The 25976-nt window shown below is 37.7% G+C and overlaps 1 protein-coding gene across 2 annotated transcripts in view; it reads left to right on the forward strand.

Moving 5' to 3' along the window:
• The first annotated feature begins 8010 nt into the window (after positions 1-8010).
• Positions 8011-25976, forward strand: part of KCNIP4 (potassium voltage-gated channel interacting protein 4) — a 372702-nt gene continuing 354736 nt past the window's right edge. For both annotated transcript variants that reach the window (XM_015862833.2, XM_015862835.2), the window contains exon 1: positions 8011-8198. In XM_015862833.2, coding sequence (XP_015718319.1) covers positions 8138-8198 — 61 coding nt within the window. In that variant the 5' untranslated portion in view covers positions 8011-8137. The remainder of the gene's footprint in view (positions 8199-25976) is intronic.

Raw genomic sequence — 25976 nt, forward strand, 5'->3', positions numbered from 1 at the left:
TAGTCTCCACATATGCATTAGGCTCATTTAAAAAAGAGTATTATTGCCACTGTAAAGAGAATTTTGCCTTATCTCTGCATTTAGATGCACTAACAAAATATGAGATTGGTGTCTTTCCATATTTCCATAAATGAATCATTAGTACCATAATTTTAGTAACATTATTCCCTGGAGGAAATACTGTAGGAACCAAAATGCATTAAATCAGTCTGAAATTTTCTATGCTTGTATTGTTAGTGATTGTTTGACATTCCACAAATTCGCTTTTGAATTAGCTGGGACACCCTCTACTTTTGTCCCTAAACCCTTATAATCTGGCATCTCTGTAGATCTAGATTTAAAAATGGAAAATATGAAGCACTGCATTCAGCTATATTCTGTAGCTGCCTGTACAGAGCACTACTGCTCTCTGATTTCCACTAGCTGAACATAAAAGCCATTATCCTTTCCACTGTTATTTTTTTGTAAGAATTCATGTGTGAGATAAATAAGAAAGGGAAAGAAAATGGAGAGACAGGAGAGAGAGGGATATAATGGGAAAAGAGTTTACTGGTGAAAATGAAAGACAAAAAGCAATGTGAAGAAAGTATACAGCTGAATGTAAAAATGCCAGACAAAAATGTTGAGAAATCGTGCTCCCATAAACTGTCTCAGTCTGGGCATGGTTCTACACCAGGGTCAGCTCCGGAGTTTTCTTGCTGTTTTTTGTTTGTGCATTTATTTTTTTCTGTCTCTTCTGAGCTTAGTGCAGATCACTATGAGCATATGATTTCACATGAGATCTTAAACTTATCATCTATTTAATATTAAAAAAAACAAAACAACAACAACAACAACAAACAAAAACCTATAGATGCCTCCATGCAAAGAAAATAGGCTTGCAGCATTATAATGTGCCAATATTTTTCCTCAACAGGAATCTGTCTAATGCACTGTTTCTCAGCTGTGTTTCTTCTGAAGTTGGCTACATTTCAGCAGCAGGTGAAGCTGCTCCCAGTATGTTTTTACTTATAAAATATTTTGCTATCTTCAAGCTAAGGATGAGGTGCTTAAAAACTGTAGTGTTGTTATTTTACATTATCTTTATGTAAATATGAAATAATATATTGGCTCAGTTTTGCTAATGAAATAACTTCAGTGACAGTCTAATAATGACAACAAACAATTCAATAGTAATTTAGATCAAATGATACAGATTAAGCCAAGGAAGTTTCTGAGCAGCAAATCAAAGTCGTGCTGAATATTATATTGTTTTTCAAAATATAACCTTGCAGTACTTTGCAATGGCTTCCTTCTAAAATATCTGCAGTGTGACTATTACAAATGATGAATCAGAGCTAAAACATGAGACACCAAAATAGAAAAGTCTCACAAATCAAAAGTGAAATACCTAAATACTGCCACTCAACAACCAGCAGCTCCAGTCACCTGCAGCAAACTTAAGTGAAGCCAACAAACAGAAACAACAGAAAAGAAAAAAAACAACACTGGAGTTTAAGATCTGAAGGAAGTGATACTTATTTTCCATTGTCACTGGATCAAGAGTGCCCCCCCCCTTTCCAGAGTTTTGATTTAAAAGCCCTAACAAAGAAATCAAACCATATCTTGGCAGATTTATACCTGTAGACAAAGTGCACACTGGAAGACTCTTTAATGGTTGTTTTCTCTTCTCTTTTTGTTAGCACATACAAATTCTGACTTGTTTACTTCTTTCTGTTAAACTGAACTGCTTTTCACCTTTAGAGAACTTCCTGCAAACTATTAACTTAAAGAAATAAACTGAGTTTCAAGGAAAGTAGATTCTTGCCCTTTTCTCTCACCTGTTCAGTAATAAGGTGCATGGAACTGTTGAGTCACGGCCTCAACCACTGATTGATCACCTGAGGCAAGCATTCTGTCAGCTATGGGAGCACAGGTGAAGGCAATTCAGCTGTGTGGAAGGGGGTGGAGCCTGGCTGCACCCCTCCTAGACCCCATCTAAGGGCTGACTGTCACTGTCTTTTCTTTCTGGAGACTGCTCCTCTTAGAGTTTTCTACTGTGAACCTACAACGCTGGTGAACATTTCATTTATTTTTTATTGTCTTTTTCTAACATGATAATCTTTCTAACTATAAACCTGTAAAATAATCCTAACCATGCCATTCTTTTAACTGTACATTTGTTAACTGTACACAAGGTATGGTAAAAGTAATGGATAATTTTTACTGAGTTCCAGGGCTAGCCTTCATTATTTCTCACTGTCTCTGTCCATGCAAAAGTAGGGATACACATTGCACTTCTTTTGAAGAAGTACTACTGTTGAGATTAATAGGCTCAAAAATCAAAATATGGAGGATTACTTTTCCTGAAAGTATTGATACTCTGTGAAATTTTGGGTACTAAAAAGATATATGATATTCAGAAGATTCTTTGTGTCGGGGACATGTCACTTGTGTTAGTAGTAATATCTTTCATTTTTTGCAATCTTATTTTGCACTTTAGGTTTCCCCATATCCACCTTGTGGTGGGTTGGACCCAGCTGACTGCCCAGAACTCCCATATGTTCTTGATTACCCCTCTCCCACAGTGCATTGGCAGGGAGGGAGGTAAAAATGGGAAGAACAAGAGGGTGAAAATAAAGACAGGAAAATCACTCAGCAATTACTCTCAGGGGCAAAACAGACTCAGGGAGGTTATGTTAATTTACTGACAAACAGCATAAATAATTAATTCCTTGATTTGGGTGCTGGGAAACAAAAAAGAGAGACGTTTAAAGGAAGGTGCGCTTCTCCCTTATTGACTTCTCAGATACACTCCAGATACTTCTAATTCCCTTGTTTTTGGTGCAGGTTGTACTCCACAGAGTAGGTTGTAGGAGGTTAGTGTCAGAATGCAGTGGTCTCTCTCTGCTGCTCCTTCTTTCTTACTTTTCCGTTGCTGCGTCTTCATTCTTACATCCTTTGCTCTGTCACAGACTTTATCCATAGGCTTGTAGACCTTTGGGATGTACTTTGCCTTATCATGGGTCCTCCTTGAACTTCAGTCCCTTCATCAATATATGCAACGCAGACAGCCTCTGACTTTCCTTAGCAGCCACTATTAAATTGCCTTCACTACCAACACCTGTGTGGCAACTCACAGTGCCCATCAGTGCCAGAGATTTCTCATTTAGATCATAAACATTTGTAATATTTGAATATGGACAAATGGCAGTTCATGGAATATAGAATGGTTTGGGTTGGAAGGGACCTTTATGATCATCTCATTTCATTCCCCCAGCTATGAGCAGGGACACCTCCAACTAGATGAGCTTGCTCAAAACCCCATCCAGCCTGGCCTGGAATACTTCTGGGGAGGGCATTCACAGCCTCACCAGGCAACCTGTTCCAATGTCTCACCATCCCCATGGTAAAACATTTTTTCCACATATATAGTCTAAATCTACTCTCTCCCAGTTTATAACCATTTCTCATTTTCCTGTCACTACATGCCCTTATAAAAAGTCCCTGTAGGCCTCCTTTATGTACTGGAGGGCCACTATAAGGTAACTCTGGAGCCTTCTTTTCTCTAGGCTGAAGAGCCCAAGTTCTCACAGCCTGTCCTCGTAGGGAAGTTGTTCCAGCCCTCTGATAATCTTTGTGGCTCTCCTCTGGACCTGCTCCAGCAACTCCTCCTTGTGTTGGGAGCCCCAGAACTGGTCTCAGTACTCCAGTACTCAGTCAGAATCACCTCCCTTGACCTACTGGTCACAGTTCTTTTGATAGAACCCAGGACACAATTGTCCTTCTGGGCTGCAAATGCACACTGCTGGCTCATGTTGAATTTTTCATCAAGCAACACCCCCAGATACTTCTCCTCAGGGCTGCTCTCAGTAATCTTCCACCCAAAATGTATTTGTGCTTGGGACTGCTGTGATCCAGGTGCAGTACCTTGCACTTGGCCTTGTTGAATTTCATGAGATTGGCATGGGCCCAACACAGCTAGTGTATTTATCTGATTTAGAGTACACATGCTTTTTTTTCTTGGATGCATCCTTACACAATACAACTTAAAAATAAATAAAATTTACTTCTGAGAGTAAAAATATTCTTAAAAATCTGCTGTTGCATGAAAAGCAGTCTTTCTCATGCTGGAATAAAAAGTAAAATGGAATTTTAGTACTTATTGTAGGAGTAAGAGTATTCTGATTCAGTTGTTTTTAGCTTTTTTTTTCCTCTTTTCTTTGTCTGCCTAACCTTTTTGCAAAATATCATAAGTAGCATGCAGTATAAGCTGAATGACAAACTGCGAACTTCCGAAGAAGGAGAAAGCTCCCACCTGGAGGGCTATTCTCCAGCAGGGGAAGCACTGCAAGAATAAATGGCTTCTCAGGAAGCTTTCACAGATAGATGCACTGAATTTTTGGTGGCTTATGTTGTCTCTATTTGACTACTTAATTATAAATTATTCATTTACTTACTGCAAATACAGTTTGGGTTACTGTAATACTGTGTTAGCCCTTTTCAGCCCGGGACCAGTGAAGCAGTAGATGAGGCTGAAAGGACAGAATCTTTGGATATTCTTATACACTTCCTGAGCCTTTCCTCATTCACACAAATAAGTAGAAAATAAAAAAAAAATAAAATCAGGTCCTCTCTGATAGGAATGTATTAGCACCAGAAATCACAATGGAATATTTTTATTTATGTAATGTTTTTTTATGATTATTATTATTAATTATTTTCCTTTGGAAGAAAATGCCTCCTAGGCTAGCTTCATAATTTAATGATTAGATTTATATGTTATGTGTTTCAAACACATGGAAATCAGGGCTTCATTTGGACATACTGAATCATAATCTTTTTAAGACCTTTCAGTTAGTTTACATTTGAGTGCAATATAAATGTGCTGATTCAGCTTCTAATTAAAGAAATAAGATGGAAGCTATATCAATGATGTCGAGAAGAAAAGATTGACCTTATCATAGATTACTAGAAGAAATCTTACTGTATATGTACCATTAAATCTATGAGCAACACTTTACTAGCATTGAGCTCTGAAAGAAGCATCTGAAATAAATGAGAAAGAAAGGAAGAAATTATTTATTTTGAAAAATAGAAACTAGAATGCAACTTTATATTCACAGAAATGTAATTATATGTTGAAATGTAATTATATAGAAAGGATGAAATCAGAGTTGACGTCAATTTTTACTGAATGTTATATAGAGCAGATACATGGACTTGACATGCTAATTGGAGGAAACTGAATCAGGTTTTGTAAATAACAAAAAAAAAAAGCCTTTTAAAGCAAATGTGGGAAAAAACCCCAACAACAACGAAAGAAGCAACAGCACATTCTAAACTATGTTGTGTTTTACACATAGCATCAAATTTTTTGCATTGTTAATCTTTGGCAACTGTTGCCAATCTTTCTCACAACAGAAATGCTCAGTCATTAAAAATCTGCACAGTTCTATTGTCGCTATAGTTTATGAAGACAGAAAATTGTATTCATTTATATGAAATTATGTTTTGCCCTGTTATTTTCAAATAAGCTTACATTTTAAAGTACTGCATAAGTAAGTATTATGCAAGTATTTAGTTTCCAATTGTAGTGGTAAAACAAGAAAATGGATATTTAGAATGTGAGAGAAAATTCAACAGCCAAGAACTGGAGAAGTTCAAAAAGAAGCTCAGGAAAGTCAGTGACATTTTCCATGGAAATTCTTTAAATCCTAAGAGAGGAAAAAAAAGGAAAACTCAGGCAAAGGAAAACAATCGAATTATTTTAAGTAAGACCCATCAAGAAGAACAGGTGATGAAGACCAAGTGGGTGGTAATAACGAGAATGGAAAAATGAAGGAGATGAGCTTGAGAGAAGCATGTAGATTTATTGACACAGTTCAGCTTATTTGGGTCACTTTCCCTTGCTTCAGACACAGTTGATCATAAAGGTTACTCACCCTACCTTTGCTGTACAAACTTGGTAGACACTGTAGAGATTACATTCTGCTCTGTGCTGCATACTTGTAATTCTTTCTAAGACACAAGACAAATATCTATCTTAAATGGCAACTGGAAATGTGTTTTTGATATGTTACCACCATTCTTTAGCTCGCTCTGTTATGATCAGCTGCTCCTGTATATTTAGATTGTCTTCATCACTCACAGAGTTTTGATAAAATGTTGGTTACAGCAAAGTGAGCAAAAGGAAGTGACAGCCATAAATCAGAACTACTTCACTCTAAACACTACACACAAATGACAAGGGCTCTTGCAAAATTGTGTTAAATTTGTGATAGGATGTTTAGCTTCTCAATAATTAGCTAGATTGAGTCCTGATGATGAAAGTATATCCTGGTATCTTTCCTAACTACTCCGAATTTCTCTCATGAAGAAGAGCCATATTCTGAATACCCGAGCATTCTCCTAATAGAAGGGAAAACTTTTGATGGTGTCTGGCAGATACAGAATGCCAACTCTTCACAATCTTCCCCAAGCCTGTAACAATGTATTTTCATTAAAAACAAAGTGTATTGGCAGAAGAAACACAACGCTGAGTTGTTCTTTGCAAGTTAAACTACACTGTAGTTCTGTCTGCCCATTCTTGTTCTCAGTCATTCCACCTTTGTGGAATGAAAACAGACAGGTTTGTCCCATGGAACTGTTGAGAATAGGTTTCTTTTCCTAGCATGTTTGTTGGTGGTACAGTGTAGAAGTTATTCCTTTATCTTTCAGTCAGTAAGAGTCTTCAAAGTATCAAAAAAATATATATAATCATAGAATTGCTTGGTTGGAAAAGACTTTAAAGATCATCAGATCCAACCGCAACCTAACCATGCTACCGAAACTAACAACTCTCTGCTAAATCATGTCCCTGAGCACCACATCCGGATGGTTTTTAAACACATCCAGGGATGGGGTCTCAACCACCTCCCTGGGGAGTCTATTTCAGTGCCTAAAAACCCTTTCTTTAAAGTTTTTTCCTCTTATCCAACCAAAACCTCCCCTGACGCAGCTTGCTGCCATTTTCCCTCATCCTGTCACCTGACACCAAGAATAATATTTAAGATTTTAGGTAGTGAAATCTATAACCTTTATTTGACTTGAAAGATTACTGTGCTAGTTGGAGAATATATACAAAAAGGATTAAAAAAGGAAAAACTATGGTTTCTGAAACAAGTTATTATTCATGCAAAAGAAAACAACAGTAAAGAAGACCAAGGGGCTCTCCAGACAGAAATGAAATGGGAGAGCTACTGTAGTGAAAGCATTTTCTAATGATATGTTATGGAAAGCCTTTAAAAATTAGAGGTGCTATGACTGTCTCTTAAAACTCCATTTCCTGTTTTGTTTTAAGTGCAATAGCCAAATCTTTCCTGATATCACAGGGCAAGATCTCATTGGTTTTAGTGGGATTACCTCAGTTTCCTTCAAAGGGCCCAGGAAAATCACTTCCATCAGGTGTTGTTTCTCCACTCCACATGTGCCTACCTAGATTTCATATTCTACAGCACCATATACTATAATTTGGTCAGAGTGTTTTGTAAGCAAGGATTGGGTTTGACGCATGATGTGCACTCAGCTCTGCACCGACGGTCGTGATGTTGCTGGCACTGGCGCTGGAGATCCCCGGGAGCTGTTCCCAAAGTCCCCGTGGGCTGTGGCGATGCCCTCAGCCCGTGCCCACGCTTTTCGTGGTGTGTAACGTCCCCATCGCGAGGGCTCGGTACCACGCCAGTCTCGGCAACGGAGACAGGGCGGTAACAGGTGATGCACAACCACCTGTGTGAAGCCGCTGGGCGGCCCTCCCGGGCTCTCTCAGGGTACTCCCCATGGTAGACCCAGCTCCCCCGGGGGGTCCGTTCCTCGGCTTCCTCCTCGAGGCACGGGGACGCCTAACCTTACAACCCCGCACGATGCGGGTAGGGAGCCTGGCTTGATGGGGCATATGCTCAAGCGGCGGCTCCGAGCCCCGTGGCCCGCCCCACGCCGCCGCGGGTGGCAGGGGAGGTACCGCTGGCTCCGAGGCGGAGCTTTGCTCCGCTCCACCGCGCCGCGCCCGGCCCGCACCTCTCCGCTCCGCCGCGGCCCCGTTCGTTCCGGATCCGCGGCCCCGGCGCGGCGGTGTTGCCGCGCTCCCCGCCGCGGCTCTGGGTGCCTTCTGCCTCCCAGCATGAATGTGAGGAGGGTGGAGAGCATCTCGGCGCAGCTGGAGGAGGCCAGCTCCACAGGCGGTAGGATGGGAGCGACGTGGGGGCGAGGAGCTTTTTTTTCTTCTTCTTCTTTTTTTTTTTTTGGTAGTTATTTTGGGTTTTTTTTTTCCTTTTACCTTTAAGCGGCAAGTCCCGCAACTTGGCGTGGGGCTTGCAGGGGGAGCTGCCTGCTTGCATGGGGTAAATGCATCTGTGCTGTTTTGTGGCTATGGGGACGGTAAGCAAACGCTTAATGCCGGGGGGCTCAGGCTGAGACGAGCTGAAAGCTTTGCAAAAATCGTCAGTAAGGTGCCCGCTGTGGCCGACCTGGTACTTTTGCCTTCGCTGAAAAGACCCAGGGCTGAGAATGGACCTCCGGGTGCACCACGCACCTAACTCCGGGGAGATAATTTGGTCAGTCCCACGTTCCCGTTTCTGCTTTAGTCTCCTTTGTATCTTCTCGATGCTTAGGTAACAACTACCTGATGGAGAGCAGCATGCTCTAGTAAGCTAGAGGCTATTTGTTGCCTTTTGCTCTTCTGCATTGCGATGTGGAATACACCTGAGAAGGGTTGCAAAATAACTTGTGTTTTGAGGAGGAAAAAAGCAAACTTTGCTGCCTTCCATACCTACCACGATGTTAAAAGCTGTACTCTCAGCATATGTTTAGAAAAGAAGCTGCTTGGATTCAGTGTATGTAACATTTTGATGCCCTGCTTGATATAAAGTGGTTAAGCAGAGAAAGATTGAAAGAATAATGAATAACTTTGCAAAATAGCAAGTCAGAAATAAGGAAAGTTGTTCTCTAAGGAAGGATGGAAAACTGTTTCATGTTTCCTTCTGTGTTGCTAAATTTCTTATAAAATGTGTAATGGCAGTGCACAGTAACAGGGTTGTTGTGAAGTTGCTTGAGAGACACAGCAGTGTTTCACCCTTTGCCTGTTTTCTCATGTTTCAGGGTAGTCTTTCTGCTTGTCAGAAGAATCACAGCCTCACGTTTTCTGTTGGATTGTGCTCAGCTTTTCACTCTCCTTACTGCCCTAGCTTGCATGTTAGGGCTCATAACCCTTCATACAGGGTATAGGATCTCTTGCCATATGGATAGAAAACTTTTGTTCTGAGTGTGCAATTAGTTTTAGGCTACCAGCTCAGCTATCTGGGCAGAAGATAAATCAGAAAGTCTTCACTACAGGAATCCGGCAAAGGATTCAGCCACTAGTGTGATGTGGTAATACTTCTTAGAGCTTTTCAAATCACAACCCCAAAACTGGAATTAAGGCATTTTCCTCCACATACACCCCTGTCAGCCTTACTTCTCTTCTCCATTATGTATCAGAAAGTCACTGTTTTTCTACCCCATGCTCTTCATCACTGACGAGTGCTGACACCTGTTCTATACCAACAGGTCTGGCTGGGCTAAACACAACTCAGGTCATAACTCAGACACAGTGGGATTTGTGCAGCTGCTATTGAGGTGTAATTTGTTTTATGGGTCATTACTGTAGGTGTTGAAGCATAAAGTGTTTGCAACTTAATGTTTCATCTTACAGGTTTAGATAGCAGTGACAGGAAAGTGTCTTATGTAAACTGGGGAAATATGATCTGAATCAAAGCCATAAAAATAAAGTGATATATCATGATGGTATTTTTACATAAAATGTTTTCAGTTGAGCTATATAGTGTTTGTGTTCTGTATTGGTTCTCTTGATATGCATGCCTTGTCAGTTTTAGCACTGAACAATGGATTTGATTCATTTTAAACTTGTGGTCAGAGCCAAGATACACTTTTGCACTGTTTGAAAGTAAAAAGCAAAATGTGATTGGAACATGAGTTACTGTAGGAAAAGCACCTCTCAGAAATTTGTTCTTGTGCCAGAAATAGAAAAAGTAAAGATAAAAATGATAATGCTAAAAGCAAATTTTTCTCTTTGAGGAGGTCACCACTCAACATATACGTCTCACCACTGACTTGATTTTCTTAAGGAAGCCTTACTGCTCTGAGCTTCTTTCTTATATGAGTGAGCAAATTAGTGTTCATCTTTTCAAAATTGTGATTCTTTTTGGTCTAAAATTCCCAGTCCACCTTTCTTTTCTCCAGTTTTCCTCTACAGGCTTGCAATCCATTTCCAGGGTCATCAGCATTTGAGAACGTGTTTGTTGGTTACTCAGTGAGGAAGTTTTCAATAGATTTGCTCTCACTGTTTTTCTTCAAATATAAACTACCATTTAAAAAAGAAGTAATATTTTAAATATTGTGTGTGCTGTAGAGGGTTTTGCTGCATGAAAATCAGAAAACATAACCAATGGAAGTGTAATTGTTTATCTGCTTCATTTTTCCAAGCAAAGTGAAGCCAAAGTAATACACAAGCAGCTTGAACTATGAAAATTATTAACAAAACAAAACAAAAAGGAAACCTTTTGTACCTTTAAATGAGTAATGATGCCTTTTGGCTGCTCTTCCCCTTTCATTTACTGTATTGCAGCTCAGAGGGCATCTTTTGTATTCAAGCTAGTGTTGGTTGGAGCACTGCTGGGAGTTGTTGAGTAACAAAATGTTTCCTGTCTGAAATATTCAGCCACTGTAAAGGTGAACTGTTTCATCCCTCGACCCAGTGAAAGTCTCATCCATGTCTTATCTGTGAGACAGTTGTGTTTGTGCTAGTGGCAGCCAAAATTCATATGTTATCGGGTAAAGGCAATAAAGTGTCTTGGCAAAACCAGGAAAGCAGAGGGGAAATTATTAGAAACAATTCAGTGAGCAAGAATAAGTTTAACCATGAGGTGTCTTGTGTGTTGAATATCTAGGATAAATTTAAGCTGCTGGGAATGGCAATATTCATAAGGCACTATCAGAGTTACTCCTTGCTTTCCTGTAGGGTATCAAATTCAGAATGGGGATTGTATTGACCAGTAACTATTTCGTTATTCAGACAGCAGAAATCTTTACAAAAGTTATGAAATTGTTTATTATGAGTCTCAAAGTTTTCTCTATGGTGAGACAGGGCAGTCACAAGTGCTGCATAATGTGGAAGTAACAACAGGTAGAACAACTAGTTGTATTGAAAAGTGTGTGTACAACTTGAAGTTATCCTGGAGTTTGGTATTCTCTGTTGTACCTTATGGAAAATGTTATACAGTAGTGATCACTTTTGGTTTTAACAAACAGCTTGCTCTTGTTGCTTGGGTTGTTCTTAGGAGATAGTGGTAGCAGTTACAGAGGACAAAAAGCTACATAAGAAAAGACTTAAATAAAAACTTAAGAAAACAAATGTCAAGAAAAATGATGAAAGTTTTCAAAATATACACTGGAAAACAGTGACAGAAAAAATGAGGAATGAAGAAACAGCTTCTTATTCCACTTGAGATACATATTAATGAGAGTGTGCCCTACAGAGGGATATTGGAAAAGGAAGGTGTATGTTGGACAAAGTCCTTCATATCCCAGTTTGGATTCATCTGTCACAATGGGAAGCAGTGACTTTGCAAGTGTCTTCCATCAGTGCTCTTGTCAGAGCTCTGGTTTGCCTAGGACATTCATGGAATGCTGTCTGTCAGCAGTCAGTGTTACTTTTTCTACTAATGACCTGTTGTTCCTAAACACTCATCATCTTAGATTTGAGACACCTTCTTGTCATTTTTATTGCCTGATTCCTTTGTAACACAGATGCATTCTGCTTGTAGGAGCCACAGTCAGAAAGACAACTTTGAAATACCTTGTGTTTATGTGCAAGTTAGAAATACGCAAGGACAAGAATAAATTAAATGGACTCTTGATCTAATAAAGCAGATATCTTTATACCACAAATGCAGGTAAATGCAAATATAGTGTATGTAAGACCGTATTTCACATTCATGCAGGATGGAGGAAATAACTGAAGAATTATATGCAGTGTAAGCCTCTTTAAAATTTTGGTCTTTGTCTCCATCTCTAGATTCTGTATTCAGTGAGCACACAAAACAGTGATTAGATGCAGAATTCTAATATTGTGAGCTACATTTGGTGTGAATGCCGAAAACGTCTTGGCTTCCCACCAGTGTCAACTTTATAGGTTTTGCACAAAATGTTGTTTTCATTAATCTGTGCTTTGAAGCTTCTAATTGTACTAGAAGAATTAATATAGATAACCAAACATGTGGGTGATTTTTCAGGTATACTGTGTTCAGAGAACTGACTCCAGGTGGTTTTAGACTTTATGAAATATAGAGAGGCCAATGGGATCTAGCAGTTAATGTAGCCATAAGAGAAGTAGATAGCTTGTGTCATGGAAAGCTTTTACAGTGTATCAGATATGCACTTAGGACTCAAGCTTTGGGTTGAAACTGAATATTTGATCTGCTCAGTGTTCAGCTGTAATCTATCCCATCTTGGCCATCCTGTTTGCCATTGTGATTTATTCAGAATCTTTTGACACTTGAAAAAGAAAGTATCTAAAAATACCACAATGCCTGATTGCTTCACTATTTCACAGATAAGTGCATTCTTGCTAGCTTGCTCTGCTATCTTTCTTCCCAAATTCTGCTCGCCCTCTCCTTCTTGAAAGCATGCAGACCACCAGAATGGATTGTGTACAGAACCTTTCTTGTCAAATGAGCACTGGTCATATATTGTCTGCTATTAGCAGAGGCCATTACTCCTATTTGAGATGAGAGAGAAAATATTGGCACAAGGTTGTGTGCTGGGCCAGGAGCCAAATCTTTTTTTCTGGTAGTGGTAGTCAATACAGTCTGAACCAAGTAGGATTCTCTTATTTATTGGCTTGCACGTTAAATAAAGCCCTGTGCCTATTCTAGGCAGCGAGGATTCCAGACATAAAAACTTTCTGTGCTGGGGGCACAGCATGGCGGCACAGCTAGAGATGGTTAATAGACAAGTTTGGTTATTATATCTCCATAATGTTTGGCTTGAGCTATAACGTTTCTCTGTGTCTGAAGTAAACAGACAAAAGGTTGACAACAGGTGTTAATTTTGTGATAGCATTTGTCACTTCAGAATCAAGTTTTATGTGGTGAGGTCTTTGCTTCCTATTGCTTTGCTGACTAGGCAATATTTGGCCCAGGTTTCTCACTGAGTACATAAGATGCAGTCTGGGAGAGAAGTGGAAATGTATGCAATGTGTATAAATATTTTTGTCTGGAGGGCTGTGAAAAGCCTGGAATCTACTTATTTTGTGATGTTCTTCATTATTATTTTGCATTTGTATTACAGGAGACTTGTATTGTAGCATCGTGTAGATCATGGATTTATTTTATTTTCGTTTTCCATTCACACTGAGAGGGAAATCAGTTCTGCGTTATTGCCTTCGTGCATGTGACAGCAGTGGAGATTGCCTCTGTTCTTGCTGCTATGAATGTGAGAGGTCTATAGACAACTAAAAATTGGAAGCAGTTTAAAATATGTTGTTGGGTGGGAAAAAAAATATTGAATTTATTCATCCTTAAGAATAAACTCAAACACAGAAGAAAGCTGTATATCTGAACTCATGCCGTGTTGTATTTCTGGCAGCCTAGCGGAGACTTAATGTGGTATTAAAAGGATCTAGCTTTCTGTCAGGGGTCTGAAATAAATATAGCATTGCTTTTTTTTTGTATTCTTTTTCACCTATAAAACACATTTTTATTTTTTTAGGGATACAGTTTATAGTCATGATTGTCTGTTGTATAAGTTATGCCGCAGTGACACAGACAGTGGTGCAAAAGCCACAGATGCTTGTGTGTACTCTGGAGAAACAAAATACAGGTGAAGGGCATGGTAACAGGGAATTTTTAGCTATAAACAACTTGCTCTCTTAAGAACACTTCATACTTTAATGTTTGGACTTTATTGTAAGAGAAAATACATTTGTAGGCTAGATATTTTCACCAAGTTAAATGTAAGCCCAGAAGCTTTGTGGAGCACCCTGAGGTGTTTGGCACTCTAGTGCACATTATAGCATTGTGCCACAAAATGACTAAGTGGTGACACTTAGAAATTGTTATACAAAATTAAAGGTTTTAAACATCTTAAGACATAGATTGCAAGGTGATTTCTTTGTTCCATACTGTCAGTAAGAAAGGGTTTGCTATGTCAAGGACATGAAGAAAGACCAATTTTACTGATATATTGTCTTGCTCTCTCCATTTTCAGTTACCTTTCCGTCAGAGTGAATTTTTATGAATATTGCTTTAGTCATTTGGTTTTATAACAACAAATCTTTATCCTATTCTTAAATTATTTTACTTGCATTTGTAAGCCAGAAGTAACAGTTAGGATTTTTTAGAGTTTTAAAGATGTAGTTATAAACATTTATGTGGGTCTGATTTGTCACAGCATGGTGTGCTTTTTTTTAATTATTATTTATTTTTTCCCTGTAAACTCATTTGTCGTTGCCCAAAGTGGGAACGAGCAGAAGAGCGCGTCATCATGGTAACTCATTTACTCTCCTCGCCGTTCCTATAAACCCTTCAATACCTCTGGGAATAATTGCAGTGAATAAGGATCCTAATATCTGTGCAGATCAGGAGAATTCTAAACCTGGAACTGAAACATTGATTGAGATTTCATGATTGCATGTAAAGAATGGAAACAGCTGTACTGGAAATACTAAGCAGTAATTAAAAGCTTTATATCTCTGGTATATCTTGATATAAAGTCAAATGACCCAACCCTCTTACTGAATTGCTCATTTACACAGTTAACAGTAAAAAGAGCAGAATGTATCTCCAGTCTCTTAATATCTACATGAAATAGTATCTTGGGGGTTCACTAATTTGTACTGCCTGGCTGCTGCTGCCAGACGTGTACTTGCTGTCTGGGCATAAACGATGTGTTGTACTCTAGCTATTTCCCCTACTGTATAAGGGGGAAAAAAACAGTGAAGGTAGTGGTGTTCGCAACTGCACTAGAAGAGGACTTCTTGGGTTAGATCCCAAGCCTGTTACTTGTGTGCTCTCACATAAATGTGTCTAGTAATCTGTACCAATAGATTTCCAAATTTTCGAATGGTTTTAGGAAATAGAGCAGAAACAATGATTCAGATGAAATCACTGAGTCACTGCATATGTGGAGCCTGCAATACAGATAAATATCTCTTTGTGCATCAGATGCAGTAATATTTTTTTCATTTTGTTGGTTGCACTTCTAAAGAAATAGAAAAAATGTATATATCCAGTGATAGAATTGGCTTTTGCTTTATTGATTGCTGGTTACAGTATGGTAGGTGTTTCCTCAGATCATCACAGGCCTTGAGTTTTGACAGCATGCCTAGTTTTAATGAAATGATACCCAGATGTCACTTATCATCCTGACTATTGACTTATATTCTGATCCTCAGCAAGTGAATTCTACGTCTCTAATGATTCATTCTTTCTATTCTTTCTCTGTTTCCTTTTCCATGTCGATTTATGTGCATCTGAGGTTATTTGGTTGCATTCTGAGGTGTAACATTATAAAAAGTATCACATGCAGTAATACTGTAGGTATTGGAGAAAAATAAATCCATAGTGTTCCTCTGTGGTGTTGTGTGCTGGCAGCATCCACCTGCTGGTAACTGAAATGTGTATGTTATGAAGTTCTTCATTAGTTTTGTTTATTTCAAAGCCATTGCTTTCAGTCCATTCCTGTAGATTTACACAATTGTGTCCCTTCAATCAATGTCACTGGGGAGAGAGGAGGCCAAATAGCAAGATGGATTTAGTAAACAGCTTACATGGTGGTGAATTCTCCTTTTGCAGAAGAAGGTTAAGCCTCTGAGTTGTTCAAGCAATGACCCTGTTCTGCCCGTTTGGTTGCCACTTGGAAGGGGCAAATGAATCTCTCAGCCAAAAGAGCCTTTTCTCTCCTTCTTTGTGTAATCTTTTTGTTTGTTCTGATGATGTTTAGAAGTTATGCAGTTTGGTTTTGGTTTTTTTTTTTTTTTTGAGGTTGATTATCACAGGAAAGGAGAATATCTGATACCTTAAGTGAACTGGTGAGACAGTGTGCAAGTTGTATAAAACTGAATTTCAATTGCCAGCAGGAAAAATATGACAAGGTTAAGGGGAGGAAGGAACGCATCTAACTAAGGGTGTATGGTGACATAGTTCTTTACATGTCATGCTGGCTATCAGGTTCTCCCCCTGGTACTTTAAATGTTTGTTAATATGAAAGATAGCAGGACTGCTGTGTAATAGAATACCTTATTTAATTAGCTTGCAAGGTCCTATACCATTTAGGCATTACGTGCAGAACTTGCAAAAATATTTGCATTGTTTGCACTTTTCTTTTTTTTAAAAAAATTATTCAGCTAATTTTCTGATCCTAAATAGAACACAACAATTTGAGGTTTCAAAACACTTAGAAACAAGAAGTGATCTTTGAGCTATAACATACTTGAGATTATTTTTTTTTTCCTTCCAAAGATAATATTTAAAAATACAATTTGAAGTATTTTGGCCAGGTCACAGTGAAATGCCAAACTGTCTGAAAGGGGTCAGTAAATTTCAAACACTATATTAAATTGCCACTACACTGACAGTCTATTAAGTCTTTTTCAATTAGAGTAGAAAGTAGGCTTTTTTGTCTGTTTTCCTATAACACCCATAACACTAATGGTGTGTTTTCCAATATGCTACATCACAAAGAATACATGAATAAACAGCTGTCAGTTGAGAGACTGATTCCTCACTGAAAACAACAACAACAAGCTGATGACATTATTAAACTGTTATTTGGCAAATGGTAACTTACAATGCTGCCCATAAAAATGGTGAGTTATCCATTTTGCAGATGTAGCCTTAGGAGAAGTCTGAATTCAGTAGTAGGCATATAGTTAATTAGATGAACTGACAATGATTTCTTATTGTAGTAATGCTAAAACAACACTTCATTTTGAAAGAGAGGGCATGTTGATTAAATATATATATTGAACTGAAACAATTAATGTGAATTTCTTGATGCCTTAATGCCTGTTTCAGTTTGATTAGAAGATCTGAACATAAGACTGTTGCAATACAGTGTCGTGTTTACAACTGAGAATCGTTCTGCTATGCTTAAGGAATGTGTATTGCCAAAAATGTTTGAACAGTAGACTTTTAGTCCTTTAGATTCTTAAATCTCTTACAGAGAAGGAAAGAAAGCTTTTATCTCTTCCTGTGTAGTATATAATTTATTAAATCTATTAAACTAAAGAAGTTGGGCTCTGGCATTGTAGGATACCAAGATGCACTGACAATGCACCTTGTGGTGCTAATGCTAATGGAAGCTTCTAATACTAACAAAAGTATATGAGAAACAAAATGAGATATCAAAATAGAGTCTGTTTCCCTACTCAAAATTTTGGAGAATATTTCCAGTGGAGACCAGCAGAATTATAACTTACTCTTAGTAAGAGTCAGCTAATAATTTGCTTTCTGGGAAACAAAACTTCAAGGAATGCTCGTGTATCTGGGTATCATTTGAGAAACACATATTCTACGAAAAATAAAAGTACACAAACACCACCAAAGCTGAGGATTTTCTGTCTCACAATAAAATAAAAAGGCATACGTTCAGTCAAGTTTCTAGGTATATGTTCTGTAGGTGCTGAGTACATGCAGCTGTCTACTCAGGGCAGAAATGCAAAATTCAGCTTAACATTTTTATTACACGCATTTGTAATTTTCAGGTAAAAACAATAAAGATGTAGGATTACAGAAAAATTGATCAGGAGAGAAGGTGTGAAATGTCTTTATCTATCCTGATGGCCAAAGGCAGGATCAAATATTTCTGGCAGTCCAGGCAGCTTTTTGTCTTAATGTACTAAAAATCCACTATTACTGTGGATTACTATTACATTGCTCAATAATTTACTTCAGAATTCGTGTTTGCTGGTACAAACTTTAAGTTCTAAAGTAAACTGTACTTTTAAGTCCTAGAACACATGCATGATGAAATACACACCCTGTTTTACAGCTGAATAGGACAAAATTACATTACATTATGGCATAAAAATTAGGCTGTTGTCTTACTTATACTTTCAAGTAAGAATGACTTTTACAACGATGCCCCACATGTTCAGTAATGTCAGATCTCCCAGACAGACATGTGTTACCTAAATAGGTTTTCTTTCTGTTTCTACAGGGTAAGTTATTTATTTGGAACTCTATGTCTTTTACTTTAGATACGAATCTTTGAGGGTTGTTTATTTATCTTCTAAATCCAAAGTTGTTTACTGACCACAATGCTTGAAATGGAGGGTGGGGGGGAAGGAAAAAAGGATGGCTGCAATTTTAATCTTATCTACAAAAGTTACTGCCTCACACATAGGAGATGTTAAAGCTTCTCTAAGTTGATGGTAGGAGTTACATCCTCAACATAGGTGAGAAAGTAATCTCCCAGCACCTATTTGATGAGTAATCACTGTGGAGTAAGCATCCTTGCAGTGCAGCAAACATTTCATTACTTCTCAGGAATTTGGGATGTGGTAAGAACTGCTGTCTTACAAGAAATAACAATCACTGACTCTTTCCTGTTTCTGTGGGAAGTTTGATGGAAGACTGCATGGATTTCATGGGCCTCCAGAACTTGTCTTTTTTGTGATATGAATTCCACATAAACAGAGATAAAGACAGCTTCAGCTTGCATAGCTTTCCAGCTACTGGGTTTGGACCTTAAGAAAGCAGTTATGGAAATGAGAGGAAAACTTTTTGAGTGAACTTTTTATGAACTTCTTGTTTTCTAAGGATGTTTTGGCTCTTGAACATTTGATACATAATGTGAACATCTTTCTCTCTTTCATAAATAAAAACTGAAGACAGTTACTTTTAACAAATTCTTTTTTAACATGAAAAGTCAGTGTCATAGGCAATAGCAAAGCCTTTGAAGTTTCAAACACTTGTTATTCAGATTTTTTTATCAGAACTCACGCTTGAGTTTTCATGTGCCTCTGCTTTATATGAGTGTTTTTGCCAAATGTTGTAATGATAAAATGGTGTGTGCTCATTTTGCTCTCATTTTTCAAGGCTCATGTATATCAGGCTTTAATTATGAAGGATGTCATATTTTATGCCAGCTTAATCCTTCCTGGTTTTAATTTTTGGAGTACATATGCTGAAAGACTTTCACTTTTGTCCAGTGCCTGATTAAAATCACCATCCTGCATTACATTATAATGCAAATGACCACAGAGGATTTATTATCTATCTTTTTCAAATTCATTTTTATCGTTTGATAGTTTAGGGGTATGGCTCTTTAGGCTTGTAGTTTCAGGAGAGCTCTGTGATAGCTCATCTGTGGATGTTAATAAATTAAACTGCATGTTTGAATTCAGTGGTGAGATGTGATAAAGCTGTGTTAACTAGCCTAGGCAGAGCCTTTTATCAGGCAGTTCTCCAAAGGCACTAAGCTGGCACTTTGACTTTATACTATTCAATATTTCTTGTGTTCAGCTTGCTTGGAAAACATAGATTTTTACACACGTCTATGTAACAGATTCCTCTGTGTATACTTTGGCAGCTTCATGGTGTTAACATTTAATATAAGTAATGTATTTTATAAATCGTGTGGCTTTACCTTCACAGTATTCATTCTCTCTGTGAATTTAATTTGAATGTGCTATAAGTCTATCTGTCTAGCATTGTCTTTTTCCTTCAGAACAGCTTTGTTGGACACTTGACCTTACCAAGAAACAAAGCATGCAATTAAATCTATTTGTTGTGCCTATTTCTATATAACTTCTTATCAGGCTAGTCATTAGCCTTTTATTGAGCTATTAAGTCAGCAATCATTTACCCTTCAATACTGCAGTAAGGAGAACTACATTGTTCATTGGGGGATATGTTCACAATACTTTTTAATTAAAATTCTCACCATCTTAAAATAATGTTCAGCTTTCTAGCAGCTCTGTGGTGTTGCACAGGGATGCTGTGGCCAAAGTGCAGGACTCCACACTTGATCTTGTTGAAGCTCATACAGTTGATCTCAGCTCAGAAATCCAGCCTGTCTAGATCCCTCTGTAGGGCCTTTCTACCACCAGGCAGATCAATACTTTCTCCCAACTTGGTTCCACCTGCAGACTTACTGAAGGTGCTCTCAGTTCCCTCATCCAGATCATCAATGAAGACATTAAACAGTCAGCCTCAATATTGACCTCTAGGGAGCACCACTTGTGACTGGTCACCAGCTGGATTTAACTCCGTTTGCTACCATTTACTGCCGTCCAGTCAGTTTTTAACCAAAAAATGTATCTGTCAATCCATGAGCTGCAAGCTTTTCCTGGAGAGTGTTGCAGGAGACAGCATCAAAGACTTTGCTAAAGTCTAGGTAGACTATGTTAACTGCCTTTTCCTCATCCACTATATGGAGCACCTGATTGCAGAAGGAGATCAGGTTGGTCAAGCTAGACCTGCTTTTCATGAGCCCCTGCTGGATGGGCCTGATGCTGTGATAACACAACATGATAACACATGTTATGTGATCTCCATCAAGACAGTCTGCTCCATAACCTGTCCTGGCACTGAGGTCAGGCTGATGGGCCTGTAGTTTGCTTGATCTTTTTTCTTATGTTTCTTGTAGATGGGCATCACGTTGGCAAGTTTGATCAACTGAATACCTGTTAATAGTTGGAATTCTTTAACTGATCTTCTGGAACATATCTAATTACTTAGCTCCATCTCAAAGTATCCAATTTGTGCATTGTCCTTCCATTCCGTAATTTAAACCAGAATGTGGTATCTAGGGGCTGTTAGATGACTTCTTTTGAAAGCATGTTCCTGATCTGAATAAAAATGTTGACATTCAGAGGCCAGACAGCACTGTAGGAGACTTCTAGTTCTTCAGGGGACCAGAAATTGGGTGTTTGTTGAATTAGTTTCATCTACTTTGCAGAATTCAAATCTCATCCTTTCTAGTTCAGGGAATTTATGGAGACATGCCTGGGGACCATAGTAATATTTTAGGGATGTTTATTAAATATCCACCTATATTTATTAGGGTTTACTAAAATACAGTAAAATATGCAGAGTAGATATTAATTTCACTAAAGTTGCAAATTGTAAGTTATTAAAGTCAAATCCCTTGTAAGAGGTGTTTCAAGATCTAATCACTATCACCAAGCAACAGCATCATTGAGGAGAAACGGTCCTCACTACTTGATAACTGCAATCACTTGCACTGATTGAATTCACGCAATGACTATTATGTCAGGCAACTCATGTCACTGTGACTTCAGAATGGAAATGTACAGAAGTTTGTACAGAATTTCCATTATCAAAATGCATTATGAACAGGAAAGCAAATAGCTGTGTTAAAAATAAGCATTGCAGGTTTAAAAAGTAGAATACATGCGTGCTAGAATTTCAGTTCTGGACTCAGTAACTATTATCTTAGATTGCTAGTATCACAGGCTGCCTTCTGCAACACTATATAGCCATGCACTAGTAACTTCTTGTAAATTTCTGTGTTTCAGATTGCAATTAATTATTAACAGAAAAATTATATAAAATCAATACAGAAACAGAGAGGAAAAATAAGACAATAGCACCACAAAGAGTATAAATCAGTATGGGAGTTTGGATGAATATCTAAATTATGTTATAAACTCATATAAAGTTTTGGGTTGGAAGGGATCTTAAAGATCATCTAGTTCAAACAGTTCTGGCACAGGCAAGGACGCCTTCCAATCAGTCACTAGATCAGGTTGCCTCAAAGTCCCATGTAAACTGTCCTTGAACATTTGCAGGGTTGGAGCATTTGCAATTCTGGGCAATGTCTGTTTGTGATGGCACTAAAATCTGAAATTTTAAACTGCAGTGCCAGAGCTGTGCTGCTCCTTCATTGTTTTAAGATTGCTTTTAAATACATTTGTAGTTTGTAGCAATTGAGTAGAATTTTCCTTGCCCGCCATGTCTGTGTGGTCTGCTACTGCTCTTGCTCACTTTAGAAATGGCTGCAAAGCCAAAGGAACTTCATTTAGTCTTCATCATATTTTTATGCTCAGAAACTACACCTTGCAATGCCTTTCTGTGCTAAGGATTCATATGTATTGTTCAGAGTGATTATGCTTTTAAACACTGTTAAATTGCTTCCAAATCCAATTATCTCAGGAATGACGCAGCTAACAGATTTATTCTTAGCTCTTGTAAATAACATCTCAGCCTACTATGAAAAACACTTTAAAATCTTGAAGATGAAGACTTCATTCCTAGAGTTCATTCCTAAACATTTACTTTGCTGAAACATCATACAGATTTATTTTTCCCAGAGTTCTGTGAAAGCAGAGCTATTCTGTGTTGGAAGGAATTAATGGCAGTTTTTTGAGGACTGATAGTGACTGAAAATTTCTACTTAGCACTGAGGAGGCCACACCCGGAATACGGTGCCATTTCTGGGACGCCCAGAACAAAGGAGATATAGACATAATGGAGAAAATTGAGCAAAGAGCCATGCGGAAGATAGAGGGAATGGAGAGGCTGAGAGAGCTGGGACTGTTCAGCCAGGTGAAGAGGAGGCTTAGGGGAATCTTATCAGTAAGTAGAAACATCTGAAGAGAGGATGCAGAGAGCACAGAGGCAGGCTCTTTTCAGCGTTGCCCAGGACCAGAGTCAGTGGACTCAAACTGGAACACAGGAGGTTTCCCCTGAACATTAGGCAGCGCTTCTGTGCTGTGTTGGTGATGGAGCACTGGCACAGGCTGCCTGGATACTGTGGGATCTCCTCCTTAGAGTTCTTCAGAAGCCATCTGGATGTAGGCCTGGGCACCCTGCTCTGGTGTCCCTTCTGGGGCAGAGGCAGGACCAGGTAAGGACCCTTCCAACCTCAGCTGTTCTGTGATAGTATGATTGAAACAGATGACTTTAAGATCTACCATTATATGCTATAGGTGTGTTAATTGTAATTAAATTTGTAGGGATGCTTTTGTTCTTGTAGCCACCAAAATATGACATTTTAAATCTTTTTAGATTTCTATACAAACTTGTATTTGAAAATTATACAGGGGATAATCCTTGCTTTCCAGAAAATTGGAATTAATGTATAATGCAAATGGCAAGGAAAGCAGTAGTTACCTATGAAGCTGAAAGAGTGATTCTGCAATTGGATGCACTGAGTAACAAGTAGATTAAGAAATAGAAAGGAATTGTTTTGTGCATTCAGTGTTAAGTAATTTACTTCTCAATTAGCTGAATGCAAGAAAACTTTATTAGCTTTTTATTTTTTTATTTTTTTTTTTATTTTTACTGTGTCTGTGTGTATGGTGTTTGATTTTGCTGTATATATGATGTTTCTAAATGAAATAAATAGGCCAGCTGGATAAGCTGTCTAAATCCGTTCATACTGGCTTTTACAGAAGTTTTCAAAGCCTAAATCTGAGATGTGTACAAAGCTGTTCTCTTTTCCTGGTGAAAATGTAAACCAGATTAGTGGGGCCTGGAGCTTGCTCATGTTTTCACTTTGATTGATTAAATTATGTTGGAAGTTTCCTGTGTGGTAGCCTGTGGCAGTACTGTGTAGATATTGTATAGTGACCCATTTAAGAAATGCAATCAGAACAGATGCTGTAAGGATTGCATATTAAATTGTATAGAGAAAATGTCTTCAGTCAAGTGAAGAATTTTGTAGTTGCCAGTTGAACACAGGGAGCTGAACTTAAGTAAATATTAGCCTATTTTTAATGAATAATATTAAATGGTTGTATCATTATATAAGCCAGAGACTTTTCTTTAGAACTGTACCATTAAATTTTTCTCTTCATCTTTATTTGAAAACAGGATGTTTTTACCTGAACTAAAATTCTGTCTAAAGCCTCATTTCATGGTAGGTTGGATACTGATCCTGCTATTATGTTTTTACTCTTTCTTTTTTAATATTGTTCAGAAGTAAACGATTAAAGTTTTCTTGTGAAGATCTATAGTGTTAATAAGAAGCACTTTAAAAATGTTTAAGGGAACAGCTGAAATATTTGTATTTTTCTGGAATCTCTTTTCTTGTAAGAAGACGTGCTCATCATTATAACAAAATATCAATGTAAACTTCTCTGCAAGCTTCTGTTACATCTAATAATTAGAAAAAATAATGAAGAAATCTGATACTTTTCCAAACGTTTTAAATTTCACCTTTTGATGATCAGATTACATTCTGTGTCAAAATCACATGTAAGAAAATTGACCACTAGATTTTACAAACTCATGAGAGTTTAAAAGCAGATTGTAACACTGAGGTAGTACTGATAGGCACATAAGCTCTCAACCAGATTTGAAGGCTAGACTCATTTTAAGCAATAACTTCAGACCTTCAGGGCCTACAATAAAGTCTTCAATGGGACAGTTGTTCAAAACTGACAAAAAATGCTTTGTTGGAACTTGTCAATGCCACACCAGTAATTTTAGTAGAGAAGAGATATACATTCAATTGCTGCAGTTTATTTATTAGCTATGTGCTCACTTGGAAACTTCTTTTTCAAAGTCTTTCAAAGCACAAGTGAGAACAAAATGCTAAATTTTCAAAAATGAAAACTAAGAATTTCATATAATAAAACATGGCTACAATTCTGTTTCAAGTAAATGCCTGTCATAAGAATTAAAACAACATAAAGGAGATTTAGAAACTACTGCAGTTACTTGTGGGGTAAGCTTTTTAGTGTATGCTACTTACCTATATTGCACAGTTTATTTTATTTTATTTTATTTTTAATTCCTACTGAAAAAGGTAAATTAAAATGACCATTATAAGTATCCATTAATTTCTGTTAAAAGTTACAAAATCTGACTGAATTTATGCTCAAAAATATTCAGGAATTAAAGGTATTTCGACTAAAAGAGAGCCTGCACTCTTGCTCAGCTCCCTCAAGCTCTAAGACAAGATCATCAGGATTGAGAATAGAAACCCTTTATCCACAGAGAGGAAAAGAGAATAGTCTGGTTATATTAGCTTGTTACTTTTTACCAAATTTCATGTAGAGCCTGTTCAGGATCATGGTTTCTGTATTCATTAAATCATTAAGAATACTGTTCATATATATATAATAATAACTAGTGGCAATAATAACTATATATATATATATACTAGTGGCAATCAGAGGATACATTAAACCTTAGTTAATCTACTTCTAAGTATTGTATGTGGATGTCACCTTTTGGAACCAGAAACACTTCAGTACTGCTATAAAGCTCTTACAGAAGTGAACTGACAGCGAGTTTGAAAAGAGCTCTTGACATAATTCTTTTTCTATTGCTTTTTCTGTCTTGCAGCCAACTTTAGTGTTTCAGGTGGGAACATAATTTGTGAGGAAAGCTGATATTTTTTGTTATTTTTTTTAATGTCCTATTAAAATGGATTTTTATTTATTTATTTATTGCTAGTCAACAATTAACTTTATGTGGACGGTAGCAGGTTTGGATACTTTGATTAATTTGCAGTTCAGCTAGAAACGGGTTATGATAATTAGGAATGGTGGTAATACTTATTTTAAACTGATTTACAGAAGAATGATTTCTTATTTTATTTGAATATTTCCTCTTTTATCTCTTTTATCCCTTGATCTACATGCCTAAATAATGCTGAACTGAGTGTTTTACCCATTTGTTTAAAGCATACATGATATTTAAAACTTTTGGTACAAGGAGTCTGTTTCATTTCTCTGCTTTCCTCTTCAGTACATCTGTATGTATTTGATATTGAGACAAGTGCATCAGGCCTTAACAGAGCTATATTGAAAGGGAAAACAAAAATAAAAAATAGAAAACTGGGGGAGAAAAAATAGTCTGTCTTGCTTCCTGTTTTTTGTGCTGCTTCTTGATCCATGCAAGACCTTTCTTGCATGGATATCAACGTAACGTAGTCTTTAAAATGTTTGTCCAGCAGTTTGTGCTGTATATGTAACTTCTAACAGA

Source organism: Coturnix japonica, chromosome 4, assembly GCF_001577835.2.
Source record: "Coturnix japonica isolate 7356 chromosome 4, Coturnix japonica 2.1, whole genome shotgun sequence".
Taxonomy (NCBI): Eukaryota; Metazoa; Chordata; class Aves; order Galliformes; family Phasianidae; genus Coturnix; species Coturnix japonica.